Source organism: Macrobrachium rosenbergii, chromosome 51 (assembly GCF_040412425.1).
Source record: "Macrobrachium rosenbergii isolate ZJJX-2024 chromosome 51, ASM4041242v1, whole genome shotgun sequence".
NCBI lineage: Eukaryota > Metazoa > Arthropoda > Malacostraca > Decapoda > Palaemonidae > Macrobrachium > Macrobrachium rosenbergii.
The window spans coordinates 44290052-44311259 of NC_089791.1; the positions used below are offsets into that span (position 1 = coordinate 44290052).

Genomic DNA, 21208 nt, shown 5'->3' on the forward strand with positions numbered 1-21208 from the left:
CATTAATTCCTTGAAATTGACTACAAGGAGTTTGTTTGGAAGGCTTTCACTATCACAGAATCCAGGAGCATAAGAAAGTACTTTTCTCTGCTGTACGCAAATAAATGACATTTCTTCTTAATAAATCTTAACTTTCTCTTTGTTTCAAAAGGTATGACAAAATCATCCATGTATATTACCTGTCATTATTTCAGATTCTTTATGTACCTCATTTTATGCATCAAAAAAAAAAAAATCCACCAAATGTATATCTACCTTTGCATGCCCTGTAACGAATATTGTAAAATATTTTTTACATGTCAGAAAACATAAAATCTGATAACCCAATGGGCATGCTTGGGCCGCCCGCTACCTAAAGCACAATTTTTGCTTTATAGACACCTGAAGAAAAAAATCATCAGCATTAAATGACATTTCAATTGAACCTACACTGGTGACATACCGGTCAGGACAGGTAGCGGGTTTTGGCCCAGCCATTAATGGAAACGACGGCCGAACACCTACCATCAGAGAACAACCTTTAGTGGACTAACTGTAGAAAAGTTTAGGCCTTGATAGCACCTTCCAAAAGTTCAAAAACCTTGCCATTAAGTCGGAACAAATGGCACAAAAAGTTACCTACAGCCAAAAGGGCTATGTTTTGGCAGAACTCTCGTTCAACCACTTAACAAAAAGCACCATTAACGGACAAAATTACGGTGCATTTTCCCACGCCACCGGTGCATTAGAAGTAAAAGATGTCAGGGAAGCAGAACCTCAATGCGAACCCAGAGAATCTTCTGTACGAAAGAGTGCAACAAAACCAACAAAAAGTCAAACCTTCCGTCCTAGACAAGGTGTCCGGAACAGCATCATGGTCCGCACGCAGACGCCAAGATTTTCATGGCGTAGCATCTCAGAAGATGCTGCCAATTAGACATAGTCATCCGCTCCCAGAAGACACTATTCAGAATCCGTCCCCTGGCTGACACAAAACCGGAAAAGTCACATACACGGAAATAAAAAAACAAATGCTGAATCCTTTTTTACCCATGCCCGTGGTCGAGAGAGCGCAGTGAGCTATTGACTAACAATCTTTTACCCTCGGAGTAGGATCACAACACCTCTGGGACCAACTGCAGGGGTTGATAACACTCCCGGCCGTGACAAGAACAGCAGGAAAAGGGACGATAGACCTAAAAAAGCAATTTTCTTTCGGAGACCCCACGAAGTTCTGCCCAGATAAGGGATGGAGAACCCAGACATGGATGCCTTCTTCACACGCCCAGAAAATAAATTTATTTTTTAACAAAAGATCACAGCTGCCGCCCTGGGAGCCTGCAACTCATCGGAGGAAGATGACAACGACGGAGACATCAACACCATTTATAAGAAGAGAACGCCCACTCAGAGAGCACAGGACATGGCTCAAACCTGGTGTGATGCTTCTACCATAGAAAGTTTGGGACCAATGCCAGAACCTGCAACGCCTCCCCTGTTCTTTCACAGAAAACAACAAAGGCAGCCAAGTAACAGCTGTGGCCGCAAAATCCAACTCCCACTCAGAAGGTTTTTTCATACGGATTTGAAATTTCCAAACGGGCGCCTGCTGGTAGACACGGGGCAATGCAGTCTAGTCTTCCCACCTATCCAGGGAAGGTTTAGAAAAATACCTGACTTGATACTCCACCTCATAGCAGCAAACGGAACTCCCATCCGAACTTAGGCACAACGACTAATTCAGACTATCTAATTCTGGGGCGCAGATACCACTGGCCTTTCATCATCAGTGGATGTTAAATTTCTACTGGGCAGATTCTAGGGCACCACGGACTCTCTAGTCGACGTCGCAGACAACACCTCCTCAACACAGTGAACATGCCACTCCCGTCAGCTCTCCACTGGCCTGGAATGCCCACCATCTGCTCCACAGCCCCTAACAGCTACTCGTCCTCCTACAAGAGTTCCTGGACACCAACCAGAGCTGCACCAGTCACCTGCGGCTTCAGCAAAACACAGCATCTTCCATCACATCACCATGACATTCCCACCAACCCATGCCAAGTTCCGGGAAATGGACTGTAAAAGCTCCCAGAAGTTACGAGACGCCCAAACATGGAACCTTTCATTTGAATTTATGGAACATACCTGGACCAATAGCCTGCCCCAATGTGATGGGTGCCCTTCATGAGGTGAAGATTTTTCTCCAAGGGACCTGCTGGCATCTCCCCCTCCCCACATGTTAAAGGTAAAGAAACCATTTTTCGATGGTTCAGGAATGGAGGCTCTGTAGGGGTAGCTATCGGACTCATAGAAGTTTGGTGACAACACCAGACCACTACCCACTCCCTAACATGCAGGACCTTGCTGAAAGCAAATGGGCTCTTAATACACACATAAACAGAGCCACCCAATTTTCTCCAAGATGGGACTTAATGAAGTCACCCCAAGTCCCTGTGTACATCCCGGGGGTCTACGATGTCCCAAAACTCCCATCATCACGCCTTCAAAAGAAGGCAGCTACACCATTTTCCTGGGAAAAATCACGTTAAAGACTTTCGGTCTCAGGAACGCAGGTGCTACATTCCAGCGCCTGATGGACACCATCTTAGGTGATCTGCCTTTTGCATCTGCTATCGACATTTCTCATCTTCTCCAGGTCCCCCAGGAACGCCTTCACCACGCCCGCGCTTCATCCGAAACGCCTGCAAGACAGTGATTAATCATCAGGTTCGACAAGTGCATTTCAGGAAAGAAAAAGTAGACTTCCTGGGCCACGAGATTTCTCAGCAGGAGTGCACCCCACCACCTCTAAAGTAAAAGCTAGAAAAATTCCTGAAACCACAAACCATCAAGGCCCTTTTTGGGAATTTCAGGGATGATAAACTACTACTGACGCCATCCCAGATATTGCCTGCACATTTACCCCCTGATGTCAATCCTGGAAGGGGAAACCAAAACACTAACATGGGAAGCCCGCAGCAGCAGGCATTCATTCAAACAAAAAGGACCCTCCAGTGCCACTCACCTTAATCACCACAGCCCTGCTGCTGCCCTCAGGTTGACAACAGATGCCAGTAACATCACCCGGCGTGCAGTACTCAAACAGCTGGTGAATCGGCACACCCCAGTGCTTGGCCTTCTTCAGCTGCAAGTTTTGCCAGCTAAGACTGGCTATAGTGCCTTCGACAGAGAGCTGCTGATATCTACCAGGCTGTGAGGCACTTCAAGTACCTGCTGAGGGGACCGACCACAATCCTAACAGATCACAAACCCTTAGTGCACGTGATTTGCAAAACCGGGGACGCCTGGTCTGCAAGGCAACAGCAGCACCTGACCGCCATCCCCGACTGCACCATCAACTACGTCCTGGCAAGAAAACCCAGTGACCAACGCCTGTTAAGGAGAAATCAATTCCTGCCACATCGGCATCGGACACAGAAGACCTTAAAGAGAACAAGCAGCAGACCCAGAGACAGCGGACTGCAGGATGGCAGTGACGGCTCTAAATGGGAAAGATGTGCCCTTAGCATCTCCTCTGCAACACCTGCACAGGCCGCCCATGCCCCTGGTGCTCCACCCGAGGAGGAAGCAGGTGTCAACATAGTCCAGGTCTCTCCCATCCATCGGGGTGCACAACGGTGTGCCTCATGACTGACAAGTTCGTCTGGCATGGCATCAGCAAGGACGTCAGCCTGTGGGCAAGGAGCTGCATACTGTGCCAGCCGAGCAAAACATCCCAGCACACAGAGTCCGGGACCAGTGATTTTCCCCAGCCTCATCATTTTCAGCCACATCCACATCGATGTCATCGGGCCCCTTCCACAGTCGGGGGGAGCCAGATACCTCCTGACGATCATAGTCCGCTCCACCCACCGGCCCGAAGCAACCCCCATGGATGAAGCATCAACAACATCATGCACAGAGGCCCTCCTCTCCAGTTGGATCAGCCGCTTCGGAGTGCCAGACAGCATCAATACAGACGGGGTCCTGCCTTCCTGTCAGAGCTCTGGCTCTCCTTGGCATGCCTGATGGGTACAACTCTACACAGCACAACGGCATACAACCCTGCAGCGAATGGCATGGTCGAGAGGGCGCACTGCTCTCTTAAAGCAGCTCTCATGGCACGCTGCACCAACGATGGAAGGAACAGCTGCCCTGGTCCTGCTGGGTCTGTGACTGCACCGAAAAGCAAAATGGTGATGCCTACCCCACTGAGAAAAGTCTACGGGGAAAACACTGGCTGTCCCCGGAGAATTCTTCCTGCTGCTGGCCGACGGCGCCGACACCCCTCCCGAGGTTGAGGAACCTCGCACAGGCAGTTCCCGCCCTGCCACAAGACCTCACCGACAGAACCATCACCCACAACCCACACGCTTACACTCCTGCACCTACGGTGGGGTGACGCCTGCCATTAACCAGGCTCCTACAGGGGCCTCCCACCAAGTCATCAAGCGAGCCAGCAAAGCATTCCTCCTCGACATCCACAGGTGGAGGACTGATCACCATCAACAGGCTGAAACCCACATTCCTGTTGGACAGTGAAGTATGCGGGTAAGAAGAAGGCAGGCACCCAGAGTCCCCCCTCAATACTCTGCCATTAGACACTCCGCCCCCACTAAGGCAAAAGGCCTGCAGCCCAGGAAACTCATCCAGCCAACCCCAGGTGTCAGCCCACCCCGCCCACAGTTCTCCAGAAGCAGTGAGCCCCACTCCACTGCCCCAGCGCCTCCGTGATTAATGTTATTTCATCCACAATTGCCTCTAATTGTCTTGTTGGGGGGGAGGGAGTATTTGTGGTGTCAAACCGCCCAACTTTCTTGTGTTTCTCCTTCATATGTATATTAATCATGCCATGTATATTACTCTGTCATTATTTCAGATTCTTTATGTACCTCATTTTATGCATCATTCTACGGCCTTTCTGCCGATATGTATATCTACCTTTTATATGTCCTGTAATGAATATTGTACGTATTTTTATGTTTGTCTGAAAACACAAATTCTGTATGGACGCAGCGGGGGGGCCTTGGGCCGCGCGCTACCTTTCCATCCGCTTTTTGCTTTATAGACACCCGTCGAGAATAATGAATCATCAGTCTCTCTTTTGACATTTCTCTTGAACATTACACTTCAAATTAACCCTATGACTAGGGTTTTGCAAATAGCTAGGATAGGATATGATCCTTGTCTTCAATCTGCAGACTCTGAAAACACATTTTTAACAACAGGAACCACCACCAAGGAAGATTTTGGAGACAAGGTTTCTTGTTCTTCCTTGCAAAACTGTTCAGAGATGATAAGGAGGACTACCTGGAACATCAGGAACAAGGAAAACTAGGGTACTCATCCAAAGATCCACACACCACACAGGGACACTTCCCAACACTGTGACAGCCACAGGAAGAAAGCAATGGCATGCATGAGATCATGAGCAACTCTCCCTCTCTCCATCATTTAAACTTTCAACTCGCACTGAAAGATACTCAATTAATGGAAGACAAATGGCTGTATCCCCCTAGGAAAAAATTTCTTTCAATTGCTTCATCTTCATTATTGGGCAATTAATTTTTCTTCACACACAACTTATTATGTCATGTTCCATGACTTTAATTTTCAAGTTATCTATTGACTGAATTACAAGATAACTCTCACACTGATTTTTGGTATTGCTTCGACCAACTAAATTTCGTTTTTCTTTAGTCTGAAATTCATTTCAGCAGTTGAAAGTCTATTTAACTAGCAGATTTCAAGCCTTATAGAAGACATTTGGTTTTCATTTACTAATAGGAAGCTTGATCAGCTCTCATTTCCAAATAAGGAATCAAAATGGGTTAAGGTTGGATCCTGTCAGAATTAGTTTTTATTTTTGTTTTTACCTCAGAAGGTTTTAAAATGATTTAGTTTAATGGAGGAATCAAAAGGGAAAATTAAAGGATGTGCCAGTGGTCAAAGTTTTAGGAAAATTATTCATGTTAAAAAAATGTACAATTTATTCAGGGTGGGTTTCTTCCATCCAGGGGGGCACCCTACAAGGGAGGAGGTGCCCTGGGACACCCCCTGAATATTTACCATGACATCAATACCTTACGGATTTTCAATCTGTTGAGATAGCACCCAGCATTAACAGCAAGGTTTGACCGAATGTTTCCCCTCACTCCACTTCCACCATCCATCAAAATTTCATGAGCAGAATTTTTCACATTCCAAATCACTTTAGAATCATCTTAGTCTCTCTTGATACAAGAAGAGGAGAAAAATAAAACTGTTATTAAGAGGGAAAAAAGGCTTGACTACAATTTTGTTAGGTTAGCAGCTGAAGTGAAAGGCTTCCAAGGCTTTGGTGTCCAGTATCATCAAAGCACTGGAACATTGTTTCTCAGCTGCCACTGTCTACGCACCCCAGTGATGACAATGGGTTAAAGATCTGGGGGTCCCCAATAATGTTGTTCATAGAAGTTGCAGCTTTGGCTGCTTTATCAGCATCTTCATTTCTCACTATGACAAAAAGAGGAGGGACATAGCATATCTCATCATTTATACCAGCTTCATATAATATGTGAACTATGTATATACAGTATAGGCTATATAATATATATATATATATATATATATATATATATATATATATATATATATATATATATACAGTATTACTCCTAAACTTGTGCAAATTTGAATTGCAAAATTCACAGACACACAAATTTTTCCTTGAACCTAACTAATGGTCATATAAGTTTTCCAAAACACGCTAACATTTGGCGAACACTGAGAAAACCCTGCAAAAGTGTTTATGTTTAATTTATTAATAATTTATAAGTTTCAAGCTTTTGTTGTAAATTAAATAACATTAAATATTATTAAAATAATAATTTCTCTCTCTCTCTCTCTCTTTTAGTGAGATGAGAGAATTTTTATGGTACAGTAGAACCTCGGTTCTCAACGCTAATTCGTTCCAGAAGAAGTGTCGAGATTCGATTTTGTCGAATTCTGAGTTAATTTCTCCCATAAGAAATAACTGAAAATGGATTAATCCATTCCTGACCACCAGTCATTACCCCAACCTTATTTTTTATACAAAAACTTTACACAAATTACAATTAAATAGGTTCAGAGTTGAATAACTTAATGTATCAAAGCACTTTTACATTTTAAATGCATACTGTATCAAAAAATTGGCAGACCACCAATGCAGCCGTATTACCGAAGATAGACCAGCGCCATAGGCTAGGCTAGGTAGCCTATAGGCACTACCAGAATGTACTGTAACGGATACACATGAAAACTGTTGTTAATAATGATAACATTGAAAAACAAGCCAGATTATCACATTAAATTAACAAATCGGTATTTATAAGCCTATTACTGTATGTCTGTTATCATAAAATTAAGAAAAATTTCCATAATTGCGTTGAACTACGAGGCTTGTGGCAGATATAAACAAACCGCCCCAGCACCACCCTGGTGGTGTATCGCGTACCAATTACGCGATACACCTGAGGGTGGCGCTGTGGTTTGTTTATATCTCGCCAAGCTGCCGAGTTCACGCACTGGGCGAAATTTTTCTTAATTTTATGATAACAGACATACAAACCGGCTTATAAATACTGTATCATTAATTTAATGTGATAATCTGGCTTGTTTTTCAACAGCAGCAGCAGCATGTGTGGGTTTTAAATAAGCATGAGAAGAATGCCACCAACAAAGCCAACTAGCGGCAGCTGCCCGAAACTCTTTTTTCTACAAACATCATATGATTCATCGGGTCGGATTCTGGTTTGTTGTTTGAGCTCCGACGCAAAATTTACTCAACATTTTGTGTTGAAATCCGATTACTTCGAGTTCTAGTACAGTCGAGGACCAGGGTTCTACTGCACATGTATAATAATAATAATAATAAGTACTCATTTTCAAATATTAATAAGATTAATAATAATAATAATAATAATAATATAATAAAACTGTAATTACAAAATTCATATTATTTTAACAAAAAAATTCTTCCCTAATCTTTTGTAAGAAGGTCGAAGGCAAAAGATGTCAGACATGTCATTTAACATGACAAGAAGGGGAGTGTTGCTGATCAGTGGTCAAATGTTTCTTGTAATTCTCTCTCTCTCTCTCTCTCTCTCTCTCTCTCTCTCTCTCTCTCTTTGTGTGTTATTCTCTCAGTCTCCATAATAGCTGATAAATAATTTCACTCTTAAGTAAGGACACCCCTTATCTCTCTCTCTCATTCATTGTTAGCGCTCACACATTTTTACAACTTATTAACTCTCTGTATGTCTTTACCTGTACAGTAGATAGTTTACATTGATCTAATTTGACCTGTATCGTCTACGAACTGTAAATGCGCTAGTGTGGCAAATACGTTCTAAAACATAAAGACATAATAACTAAGAGTTATATTAATCAAAATAAAAATCACCGTTTCTTCATGAAAAAGCATTTCAGAACCAAGAGAAAGAGACGCAGAATAAAGAAGTTATTAAAAAGAGGTTGAGACGACTTTTAAAAATAGACCGGTCAGAAGGGGAGAGAGAGAGAGAACTTCTCTTCCAACTCTCTGTTTTTATATCAACCATTTATTTCTTTTTTTAAGGGTGATGTATTAAGCTAACTCTTAAATGAAATTACAGTAACTTTAATTTCATTTAAAAGTTAACAATAATTTGGGAGCATGATTAGGGTCATAATTAGTGTTTAAACTTTAGCGAAAATTCACCCTGTCGAGGGGTTCTGGAACCTAACCTCGTGTAAATTATGATGGTATATATATATATATATATATATATATATATATATATATATATATATATATATATATATATATATATATATATATATATATATATATATATATATATACAGTGAACCCCATATTAGCGGGGATGCATCCCACACACCCCTGCGAATAGGTCAAATCCTGAATGCTTAAAACCCATCTAAAAACACTTAGAACTGCCCATTTTGATAGCTTAAAACAAGAAAAACCCTGTAAAAATGCTTATACCTGAGTATTTTAATAGTTTTATCACAAAAAGTGCATTTATTCATGAAAAATATATGAAAATACAGTAATTAGTGAATATTTCTCAGTGAAAAATACACATGAATGGGGCTAATTTTCCGAATGATGGCTAGATATGTTCCACAGAGAAACCTCTAAATCGTGAGTCCATGAACCCTGAGAAATCGAGAATATGGGGTTTACTGTATACATATATATATATATATATATATATATATATATATATATATATATATATATATATAGGAAAATTAATTTTATACTGGGATATTATGAATAATTTTTAGGTTTATGAATAATTCAGGTTTTGCCCAGTTTTTCTGAAAAACAGAAGCATTGTAGTAGAGATAATAATTTTATTTTGCTTTGTTCGGTGTTATGGGTAGCAAATCCTATGTCTTGTGAGAGGTTTGGAATCATTATCAGTTGCATTGTATGGACCTTGACATCTTATATGACCTGTTGTGTGTTGTTTGTGATTTTCAGGAGTACTACTAAATAAATATTTTTTGGAATAATGCAGACCACTACAAGTCTGGACCTCCCAGGTAGTCCGTTTTAGTTCTGGACAATATCTAATGGTCTCATTAACAGATTCATTAATACAATTAACTCTGGGGAGGGAGGATGATGGTTATGCTTGAAAATATTCTTGTTCAAAAAAACTTTTGTCGAAGAATCGCTGGTTTTGTATTTATTGCACTTTGCAATAAATATGAAGGTAGAGGAGTGGAAATTCACCACTTTCAGTTCATTGATATATTTAGAGATAATTTCAAAGTGCCAATGTAGATTCTTATTTTTTTTTATAGTCATTCATTAAATCCATTATGATCAGACTGTTGATTTGCAGCTTCACCAATTCACAGATTTTCTATGGAACCTATCTCCAAATTATTCTAGAAAAATTAGGTAATTCACGGATTTTTTCATTGAGCAATATTCACTAATTACTGTATTTTCATGTTATTTTCGTGACTAAATATAAATTTTTTATGATAATGATTTACAACATTACTTTCAAACATTAATATTAAGATTTATGATTAAATAATAGTAATAATAATACTGTACCTGTAATATTAGACTACAGTACAGGTAATAATAACTACCAATTTTCAAATATTAATAATAAAATTAAATAATAATATTCAATATGAGCTTTCCAGTTTAAATGTGTAATCAAATATTATATCTAAAAGCTTGATTGCCTGACTGATTTCCTCTTCTCTCCATTTTGGTTTGATTTCCAAGTTGTATTTCCATCTGACTTCATGACAGAGCACAAAGATATCATTTTCCTAATATAAAATTGGAATCAACTAGAGAAAGATCTTGAGTAAACTTCAGAATGGCCAAATAAATCCCAGTAGGATACTGTTTTGTGACGTTATCAGTTTCAAATAAAAGTAATGTGATACTAAGAACATTAATTTGAGAAACTACATTTTCTAGTTTGTACATATTTACTGTACTTGAAAAGTTGGATCACTTAACTAGTTTTTTATGAATATTGACAAGTGTCCATAAATATTGTTGTTATACAGTCTCTGGCTATCAAAGAACACCTCTAGTTATTTGTTAAAGTTTCATTGAATGTGGTCTCCAAACAAGGTAATATATCTAATGTCAATTAAAAGATTTCAGACCCAAAGTGAGATGGAATTATAATTCATGACTTCAACATTCATTCCAGGATTAGCTGGTGGAATAATTATGAAACTGCTTCACCTTTGGAAGGAATTTGTTAGCCAAAGGTAATTGTACCATCCTAAAAGCTATGACTATGTTAACAGTACCTGATGTTTTATAATTTCAAAAGAGAATATATCCTTTCCTGGAACTGCGCTACATGTTGGGAGAGCATATTCTAATTCTTCTTTACGTGAAATTTCTTATTATAGCAAATGTATTCAGTTAGTTATAAATGATTTGTTTAACCAGACCTCTGAACTCACAAATGTATTCAACTGTTTCAATATTCAATATAACTAGTTCTGTAATGTGTTTTTTTTTTTACTAAAATCTTCATCTCAAGTACTGGTGCTAGAAGCCTTTAGAAATCTTCTTCCTAGAATATTAGTTATTTCACATGTATTGGTGGACCAGCAAAACCTCCATTGCTTTTGTTGATTCATCATCACCATCATTACAAACATTTTTATGGGGTGGAGAGTTTATTTGCAGCATTACCATTCATAGTTAACTGTCATCATCCAAAATTAACTCATGATAAGGAAGCACAACATTTCATCCAAGACTCTAACCCTCCAGGAGGCCTACATGGGAAGGAACAATATTATTGCCTTTTCCCAATAGTTAGCTGTCTTGGACATCCCATCCAAATAAACACATCACCCACAATGTCTTATGGGTTGCCAATATCAAGTCCTCAAAAGGCTGGCTCAAATGATTTGTCAAAGGAATTACTCAATCAACTTATCTTGATGGGATGAGTGGAATTGCCATAGTAAAAAAAAATTACCCCACTGTCATTGCCAACTTCTTCCCTTGCACTACAGAAACCCATTGCTTCAAAAGGGCTGGGCTATCATAGGTCAACAACAAGAAGCCACTACCATTCACATACACCGTGCTTCTCACTTGGATATATGGATTTCAACTTTTATCTAGTCTATTGGTCAATCTATCAGCTTCCGGTTCAGCCCTACTAAGCTGGCAACAGACTACCTGAACTCTGGCCTGTTGTATAGCATCCTCAAATATAACTTACTTTTGTATGCTACCATCTTACCAATGACCTCATTCCAAAACGAGAGCTGCTATCAACTCCAAATGCCTTTCTGTCCCTGTAATTATTAAGTTAGCCAAGGCAAAGGTTTATTTGATGCAAAGACATAAATTGAACACAAATTTCATGTTTAGTACAAACAATTGCTGTAAGCCAAGATTTTCTCCTTCACATTCCATATTCTAAACAGCATAGGTGAGAGACAAACACCTTATCCCTGATGAGCACATTTCTTTCCAACATAATGAATGCTACTTCAAATAAGGTGTAATACTGCTGTATACAATTATTTGTATAAAACAAATATTAAATACATATTTTACCTTTCACAAAAACCTCCCTAAGGACCTTACATAATGGCCATCTATTGCTGAGCACAATCTCTCTCTATTAGCTGCTTCTTCGTGCTATAAATTTTGTTAAGCACCTGTGAAGTTGTAGTTTACATGCCATAAAATCTTAATATTCAAGGAACCACCATTTATTATCTACAAAAAAAACACTGGCATTTATTATCTACAAAAACAATTGTTTTTGTATTTAGAATAGACCACATTTCCATTTTAGATTGAATTTACTAATTGTCTTCAACAAAGTTAACAGCCCATTTAGTTTCAAGAGCTCCATTTTGCAATAAATTTAAGACTACTGTAGTTTCAAAATTTGTTTTATGGAGTGTATTTGGAGCGCTGCAATGTGAAGTCATGATAAAACTCTTAAAAATGAATTCATTAAAAACTTATGAAATCTAGTAAGTCATGGTATTGTTAAAATTATAGATTGGATAATACAAGCAGCAACAAGAAAAAAAAATTACTTCATGAACAGTAACTTATAAAAGTACCCTAAAGCAAACCTTGCCTATCAAATTAAAATTTATAAAAAGAAGGTAAACTTTTTACCTGTGATAGGGGTACGCTGAAAGATATGTCTGCACCATAAAAAGGCCACGAGAATTCCCTGCCGATGGTTCCATTTATAAAACAGCATAAGAATGAGGGCTATATTTGTTACGTCCAAAATAATTATTTTGCATATTTGAAAGTTGTTTGCCTTCTAAAGCCCATTACCAATTCCATTTAGCTTCAATAAAGTTTTTTTTTTTGCCTAGTTTCAAATACTCTATAATTAAACTTCAGTTCTTTCCTGCAAATTGTTGAAGAACAGGTACTTCTGAAATATTTTGAAAAAAATTAGTTTCTATGAAAATATTCAAGTTTTGTATGACAAATAACTTAATACTCTAATTCATGTTACTCTTCAAGAAAACATGTTTCTAGATGTCACAAAAATCTTAAAATTATCTTTTCCTAAAGGTGTCAGATACTTTGCCATTTTTAAAATGTTTTGGGTTGGGAAATGGCTGACACCTATAAACAAGTCAACTTCCTTGAAATTCCTCAATTACAGTGTAAAGTGAAACTAATTCAACAGACGAACACATTTTATTGTTTCGATACAGTATTAATTACTATGAAACAGACATCAACAGCATCAATGTATGTATAAACATGTCTTGCTTATATTATAAAAAAGTTAAAAAGTATAAAAGTCTTGTTTAATCACGTACTATGACAGTAACAAAAGCAAGAGAGCCTTTACTAACAAAAGTGAGACTGCTAATTCAAAGAGAAATTAACTTAAAGAGGTATCTTGTTATTAAATAATGATGATCAAGATATGCAGAAAAGCACTATCTCTGAATGTAAAAATCAAATAACTGGTAAGATTAAATTTTTCTCTTACAAAGTACAGAGTTAGTGTTTTCTATATTGATTAGAATTCATAATGAGGTTATATAAACAAGAATTTACTAAGTCTAGTAAAATGACATGATGGATTGGTTTTCTAATTTAAGGTGTAAGGGGAATGAGAGATGAATGTGTATGATATGACGATGAGTATTGATATGAATATGTACATCATCTTTCTAGACTTCAAGCTTTTACTACTAAATTGTACAACTGAAGCAATTTATGCCTATATCTACCAATAAATCAATAAAAAAAAAAAAATACATTAGAAATACTAATCAAAACCTCTTATAGATCTAAAAAAAAAAATTAAATTTTTCATTTATAAAAGAACCTAGCCACTTTAAGGACTATAAGAACAACTGACTAGTTTACATCTTCACCTACCTAGGGGGCGTTGAAAAAGGCCAGCATTGCACTTACGTCGTTTGACACCTTATTAACCTCTGGGTTTGCTTGTGAGAGAGAGAGAGTAATTCTTTAGGTCATAGTAATTAATAAGAAATATACATTCATGCTTTTTGTATCTTTTATATGTAAAGTACTTATCCTTAATTTTTCAACCAGCAAGCTAAATCTGTCAAGTGCCAAACGATCTCAACGCATCCCATTTATGCATGCTACATATGAGACAGCCAATAGCATTACAGAATATCATCCAGGCAGGGACTGCAGTATTTTTTTTATTATACAAAATAAAACTTTTCAATGTACATATGGCTATACAGTACATTCTCCAGTTGTAAGGCCAGGATAGCATAACAGTATTTGTATTACTCACTGAAGACAGAATATGTGTCAACATAGAATGAATGAGATGTCCTCTATAACATGAATTTTCTAACATGATAAAACTAGCAACTTGAGCCTCAAGAGACTTTTGAGTATTGTTCCTTTAACAATACAAAATTCTTTAAGTTTCATAAGTTTGTCTCAAAAATTTCTCAACAGAAAAGTGACACTAATTAATTAGACTTTATATTCATTATTATATTTCCTAACAACAGAAACAAGAAAGTTCGAACACTCACTTATCATCAATGCTGCCTGGCACTTGAAACCATACAACCAATTACGTAGCACCATTTTCTCAGGTGGTAGCTCAAATATTTTGTTTAAATCAACAATAAAACTTGACAGCAAATATTTTGGAGTATGCATTTGTTTTTATTTTTACTATATCAAAACATCTATATTAAAATAAATGAAAAATAAATGTTCATCATACCCATTCATAGTAGCCTGGTAATAACCTTTTGGGTAGCACCACATAAGAATGTTTCAATGCAAGTAGAAATATGGCACCTAAACTATAATAAGGACATGGTGGTAGCCCTTTTCTGTTGAATTATTTGGTCAAATCTGCACAGCGTATTCCATCATAGCATCCCAGCTTCATTACATGGTTTCACAAGTATAGTTTATCTATGCCATCAATCTCCTTATTGCTGACTGTCAAACAGATACTAATAAGGGCTATGACAGAGAAATGGTTTGACACTTTCTCTAGAAATAACAAGATTCACAGATACTGTATGTCTTAAGTCAACACATTTCGATGAAGGAAAAATTCAAATTCATACATTTTAAACCTTACTCACATTGATGACCTGGTTATTGTGACACAAGTTTATTTCCCATTATCAATCAGTCACCACTAATCTTTAAAATAAAAAAAAATTAAATATACTTCTCAAAGCACACACTGTACTGCATAATTCCAAACATTTTAAAACCTTTACTCAGAGCTTATTAAACTGTTAACATTCCAAGTTTAGGATGCTAAAATTTTTGTTTACTTAAATGATGCTATAAAACTATTTTGAACAATAAAACTTCATCTCATCCTCATGTTAAAATATGTACTGTAGTGGATACCTAGTCTTGTTTTACATTATTCTAGTTATAGCAATTTTTTTTTTAATACACTTGCATGAAATTTATTCCAGAATACATTAGTCTTCATAATAAATCAACTACATAAAAAAGCAATCATTCTCACAAATACTGTAGATGTTACTAAAGATTTTCTGTAGTAGCATTTCTTAGGTCTCAGTTGCATTAGTTCTTGTACTTTCTTCCATTTCTAATGGACCCCATTATTATTATTATCAAGTAGCTTAACCAGAGCACTAAATTGAATTACTTAGCTCTCATAGGGATGGCCATTAACTAGCTAGCTCTCAGACTTAGTTAACATTACCTATGATCCTCAAACTGTGATATGCTGGTCCTGTTAAACTACTTTATTACAACAATACAAGACATACTTATAATGGCTTCAATTTATGGCAGAGAATGAGAGAATGAATACATCACAAAACAACTACGTTATCAAAAATTTTCAATAACATGACTTACATCACATTTTAGATCTAAGATAAAATCTATAAAAAAAATTATGGCAGAGATAATTTTCCATTATTATTATGAAATTTAATCTGAACACAGAGTCAAAATACTTAACTCTAACAAGGCTGGGCTGAAGGGTTTGCCATTAATGGAATTTAAATTTTATTTATTAACTTTCAATCTTTTAAAAACCTGATAATTGGTTAAACTAAAAATGATGCAGATTCTGACAAATAACAAAACTTGACATTTAGATAAAGCTTGGACTTATATCTGTTAGTGATAACCTATATTTACTGCATACAGAGATTGGGTCTTGTAGGCTATTCTGCAAGTATTCCTTGGTCAAATGTATGTATCCAATTCAAAGATGATATGAAAAGCAAGGGAAAAACCTAAGAGTAATAGGGAATTTATTCTTGGCAGAGTGTGTGGTTTAAGTTAGAATAGTAAGTGATTTGTTACATACATTACACTTATAATCTTTACAAGTTTAATTTATATATCAAAAGACCAAAATATATTAAACTACATATCTCTGAACCATAAAATTATCTATATATTGACTTTTTACAAAGTTTTATCGGTACTTTGTCCTACAAAATTGGTGACATTTTTAGTAAGCATAATTTCTTAAAATTTAATCAAATTATTGCTACAATGCACAAAAATTAAAAATGTGCTTATTTTCATACAGTACTGTGAACACACAAGTAGTTTGAGAACATACATCTGTATATAGCTTAAGAAACATGACAGTCATCTTTCAGAAACCATGTATGGATCTTTATGTCCCTGCAAGATCAAAATGACAAAATATTGTTGAAGTATCCATCATGTTAGTAAAAATCATCAGCAATGCCAACTATGACCAAACAATGTAGCTACTATACAGACCTCAAGTGATCAGATCATGTGAACTACCATGAGACCAAACTGCTAAAAACATTCTGTCAACAAAAGTTCATGCAGCAATCAAATTTAATCACAATTCCTAATGATCAAGTAACCAATGCTTCAATTCACATTAGGATAGTTATAGTCAATGCAAAGAGAACACATTTCAATTAAACAGCTTGAAAAGACTTATCAACAGTTGCCTTTGCTTAATAACAGATTGAAAACACATTCCCAAATGGTTAATGGAATTATCTTTGGAGATAACGAGAACCAAATCTTCAAGTTTAACTGAGGAATATCTAAAAGAAACAAAAGCTAAAATACAACTCATGTCATCTTTTCATGAACCACAACATCTGCAAGCAGAACATTTCTCAAATTCAAAAGATCAATTCCCTATCAGTAAACATTAGCTAAGAGAGAAAACTTAGCAAGTATATATATGAAAGCAAACCTGAACTAATTTCAACTCTAAGAACTGACGTAATTGACTAAAGATGACTTGATTTCGTTTTATGCCATCCAATTATACCCACAGTGAACTAAAAACCACATAAGGAGACAGAGGCATATGAGAACATAAATTGGGGCTTACTTTACAGAATTTCAATGCATATTGTCCTTTCACACTAGTATCCAACAAGTTGGCAGCCTTTCTACCTAACATTATATAATTCTTATTATTATAATAAAAATGGTTATCATTCATGGTGACTATAAACTGGCTACAGTATTTTCAATGTATACAGCTTTGGTAATGATGACTTAAGAGTACTATTAAATAATGTATTATACAGTCTAGGGAAGAGAAAAAAACATGCAAATGACATCATTGATTTCCTCTGCGCTGTTTATGAAAATTGTATTTACATGACACACACACTGACCCCCTGATTCCTTCTTAAGTTAATACTACCTAGAGACTTCCAAAAGTAGAGTAATGCAATGAGAGAATTTAACCATGTAAACAATATTCTTTCCTCACAAAAAAGGATGCACAGTACTGTATCATCATCTCTCGACATGCCTACAAGATATGGATTGACATTCGCAGTAATGCCAGTCTAAATGTTTGCCTAGAAACATTACCACTTTACTTAAAAAAAAAAATCCACTCTTACTTAGCACAGCATCAGGTTTACAAAAAATTACATGTAAAACCTCATTAGACATTCAACAAGTACCGTACATTACTGTAAATACGAACTATACAAAATTTATTTAAAAAATTAAATTACCGGTAAACCATGTTTATCTACCAAGTACAGTAATGCAGTCTTACTTATATGGTATAAGGAAGACTTGCACTTAAACTTACATGGATTAACTGGACCCTGGGAAACTTTCCCCAACACAATAATAATGTTTTAAAAAAAAGTAGAAAAGAAAGACACAAATCTGTTTTATTCAGTGGTTTATGGACACATTGTAAACATATTTCTGTCCTAGAAACTGAGATAACGTGTAAACACATCACTAGATTATTTTTCATTCTTCATCATGGGGCCATTCCTTTGGTAAATGCACAGTCAAATTTAACAACTGAATTACCCACTGTTCAATTTTTGTTTATATATTCCATTAAAGCACTTAGTTCACTGAATATTTTCAATTTTCAAATGAACACTGTTCATATCATAACTTGTTCATAGTATTCAAATGATGATATATGTAAACTATTTACAACTGGTAGGTAAAGAGCTGCATACCATTCAAGTGATAGGCTATTAAACATATCAATCAAATGATAAGCAGTTCCTGAATTTTTTCAAGTTCACTTCTCAAAAGGTAGGCTACAGATCTTGATCCATAAATGACCCTCTGTCTTAAGTCGTACACCCAACTTAAGCTTCATTTTGCCCACAAATCTTGATCAGCCCTCCTCCAGAACAAATGAATTGTTCAGTTTCCCTTTTATTTATGATCAAACATACAATTAACTTTTACACAGACAGTACATCAGTTGGAATGAGGAGTAATCACTTCATGTTTCAGTTATGTAAGAAGCCTTTGATATCTTTTTAACACTGAATATCACTTAGAAAAATAACGCAAACTAAGTTCAAGTAGAAATACTAAAACCACTACTGTACTTTTAAATTCAGTATATCATCTGTCAATGTACATAGAAAAGATCATCCCTTTTCAAATGCAATACTTATGGCTACAGATTTTTACAATAAATATTCCAGTGTACAGCATATCCATTGTATTTAATTTAATATGATCACATAATTACATTTGTGTTTGCTGATAATTAAATATGCGATGTCAAAGTATAGAAAGCCAGGTATTTATTAATTCAATAAAGTACATAACATGTAAGCCTAAAGGTTTTGAAATGATTCTGAGAAGTTTCTATGCTTCATCCATTTTTACTTCATCATAAGTCCCATGTGTAGTAGCAGTGTGTGGTAATGTTTGAAGATGAATTACCTTCAAGTTTAATCTAAACAAGTATTATAACCATGCATTCATCTTAGATTCAGTGATAGAATAATGGTTTCATCAATTCGCATTTGCTACCACATTATACTAAGACAGGTTAAAGCCTTTACTGACTAACTCTTGTTAAAACACTCGGCTTCAAAACTGAATAAACTCAGTAAGCTTTAATGAAACTTCATTCTCATTACTAAATACAATGAATTTTTAGTATTCTAACTGTAAAGCTATTGTCACCATATACAGTATTTACACACAATTCTTCTTAATACTGCACCATACATCTGGGCAGGGAATGTTGTAAAATTGATCCCCTGAAGACCTTTACTCAGGTAAAACACTACTGGATATAAAACCTCAGCCTGAAGACATCAAACTACAGAATAATTTTCATACTTCCCACCTTAAACAGCACACAGGCTTACAACAGTTCAAGTCCAGTTTGATGATACACGTTTTATGTTATCATATATGACATGGATATCCACTTAACTTGGAATGATAGAATGTCATTCATCATTCACACAATGTTTCTTCATATTTTACAAATGATTTTCATTTACAGTATGTACACCAAATACATCATTCCTGCTTTCCACTATAAAAGTAAGGCAATGTTGATATCTTGAAGTGAGTACTCCCTAAACCAGTAAATTTTAATAGAGTGCTACATTGGACTCTGCATAAATAGGCCCAATATTATCAAAATCTGCGAAGGTATCGTGGAGAAACTGAAATGTTGGCCGATTATTAGGGTTTGTATCCCAGCATTTACACATAAGATCATAGTACACGTCAGGGCAATAGTGATTTTGAGGCTTTCCCATGCGAAAACCATTAGGTACATATTCTGCAACTTCTCGGTTGGTCATCCCTGCAAGTACAAAAAAAATGTATTAAAGATTGTACATAATTTACCAATTTTGTTGTACATCATAACATAATGTATCCTCTAATTAATCAGTAGCCTAATATTTAAGTTTCTGAGAGTTCTGTATCTGGGATAAAACAAACATAATTAACCATTGATGACAAAACCTCTAATCTCCACAAGGTCATTAACAGAGTGGCTTTTTTAGCTAAAAAAAAAATTACAAAAATGAGATTTACTTTAGTTTGAATGGCAATTTTCCATTACTTCTTTAATAGGAAACTTCTCACTCTTACTTTAATTCTTCAATTCATTTGCTGACGATAAACTTGTGCAAACTATCTGTCAGTTCAACTGAAAGTATTTTAGTTGACAAAAAAAAGCTTTACAGTGGGAAATACTTTAAGAAAACAAAAGTATAAAGCAGCCTAAGAAAGCAACGATCACCATCATCTTGAAAGAAATTATGAAAAATACAACTGACACAACAATTTGAATCTGAACTCTTCAGAAATTCAACATTATTCTTTATGTTAACCACATTCAACAACTGAATGGACTCAGGAGATTTTACTTGAAAAATATCTATAGAATCTTTACATGAAGACAAAAAGTGAGTTACACTGCTGTAGTATTTTTTTCAACAAGTCTAGTAAAAGAACTCAATTATTATAATATAAAATTACTTAGAGACAACAATTATGGGTTAATATCTAAGCTGTATTGGTTACTTATGAACAGTTCCAGACAGAAAAACTGATCAATCTCAAAACTAATTTTAGCCTTGCTAATAATCACCATTTTTTTTTAACTATCTCAAGACCTTGCAAAACACATTCCACAATAGTTTCATATCAGGTGGTTAAATATATAAGAGAAAAGATTGCAGTAAGTATTTTGTACATTGAAGGTAAGTATTTTGTACGTTGAAGTCACACTTAATCACTCTAAAAGTATAGTGTTACAATATATCTGTACTTAATGAAACCAAAAGTTAGCAAGATGTAATAATGCACTCAAAATTCCGTAAAATAATACACTTAACATCAGCTTCAGATTGATGCTAGACTATGTCCCTGTATTCTTCTCAAAGTTTAATTGCACATTTATATCTGTTCAAACCA

At 36.0% G+C, this 21208-nt stretch overlaps 1 protein-coding gene across 1 annotated transcript in view; it reads right to left on the bottom strand.

Annotated features, from left to right (window-relative positions):
- Positions 1–19952: 19952 nt before the first annotated feature.
- LOC136833351 (tyrosine-protein kinase fyna-like) overlaps positions 19953–21208 on the bottom strand; it is a 188052-nt gene continuing 186796 nt past the window's right edge. The window contains exon 16 of the mRNA XM_067095368.1: positions 19953–20087. Coding sequence (XP_066951469.1) covers positions 20082–20087 — 6 coding nt within the window. The 3' untranslated portion in view covers positions 19953–20081. The remainder of the gene's footprint in view (positions 20088–21208) is intronic.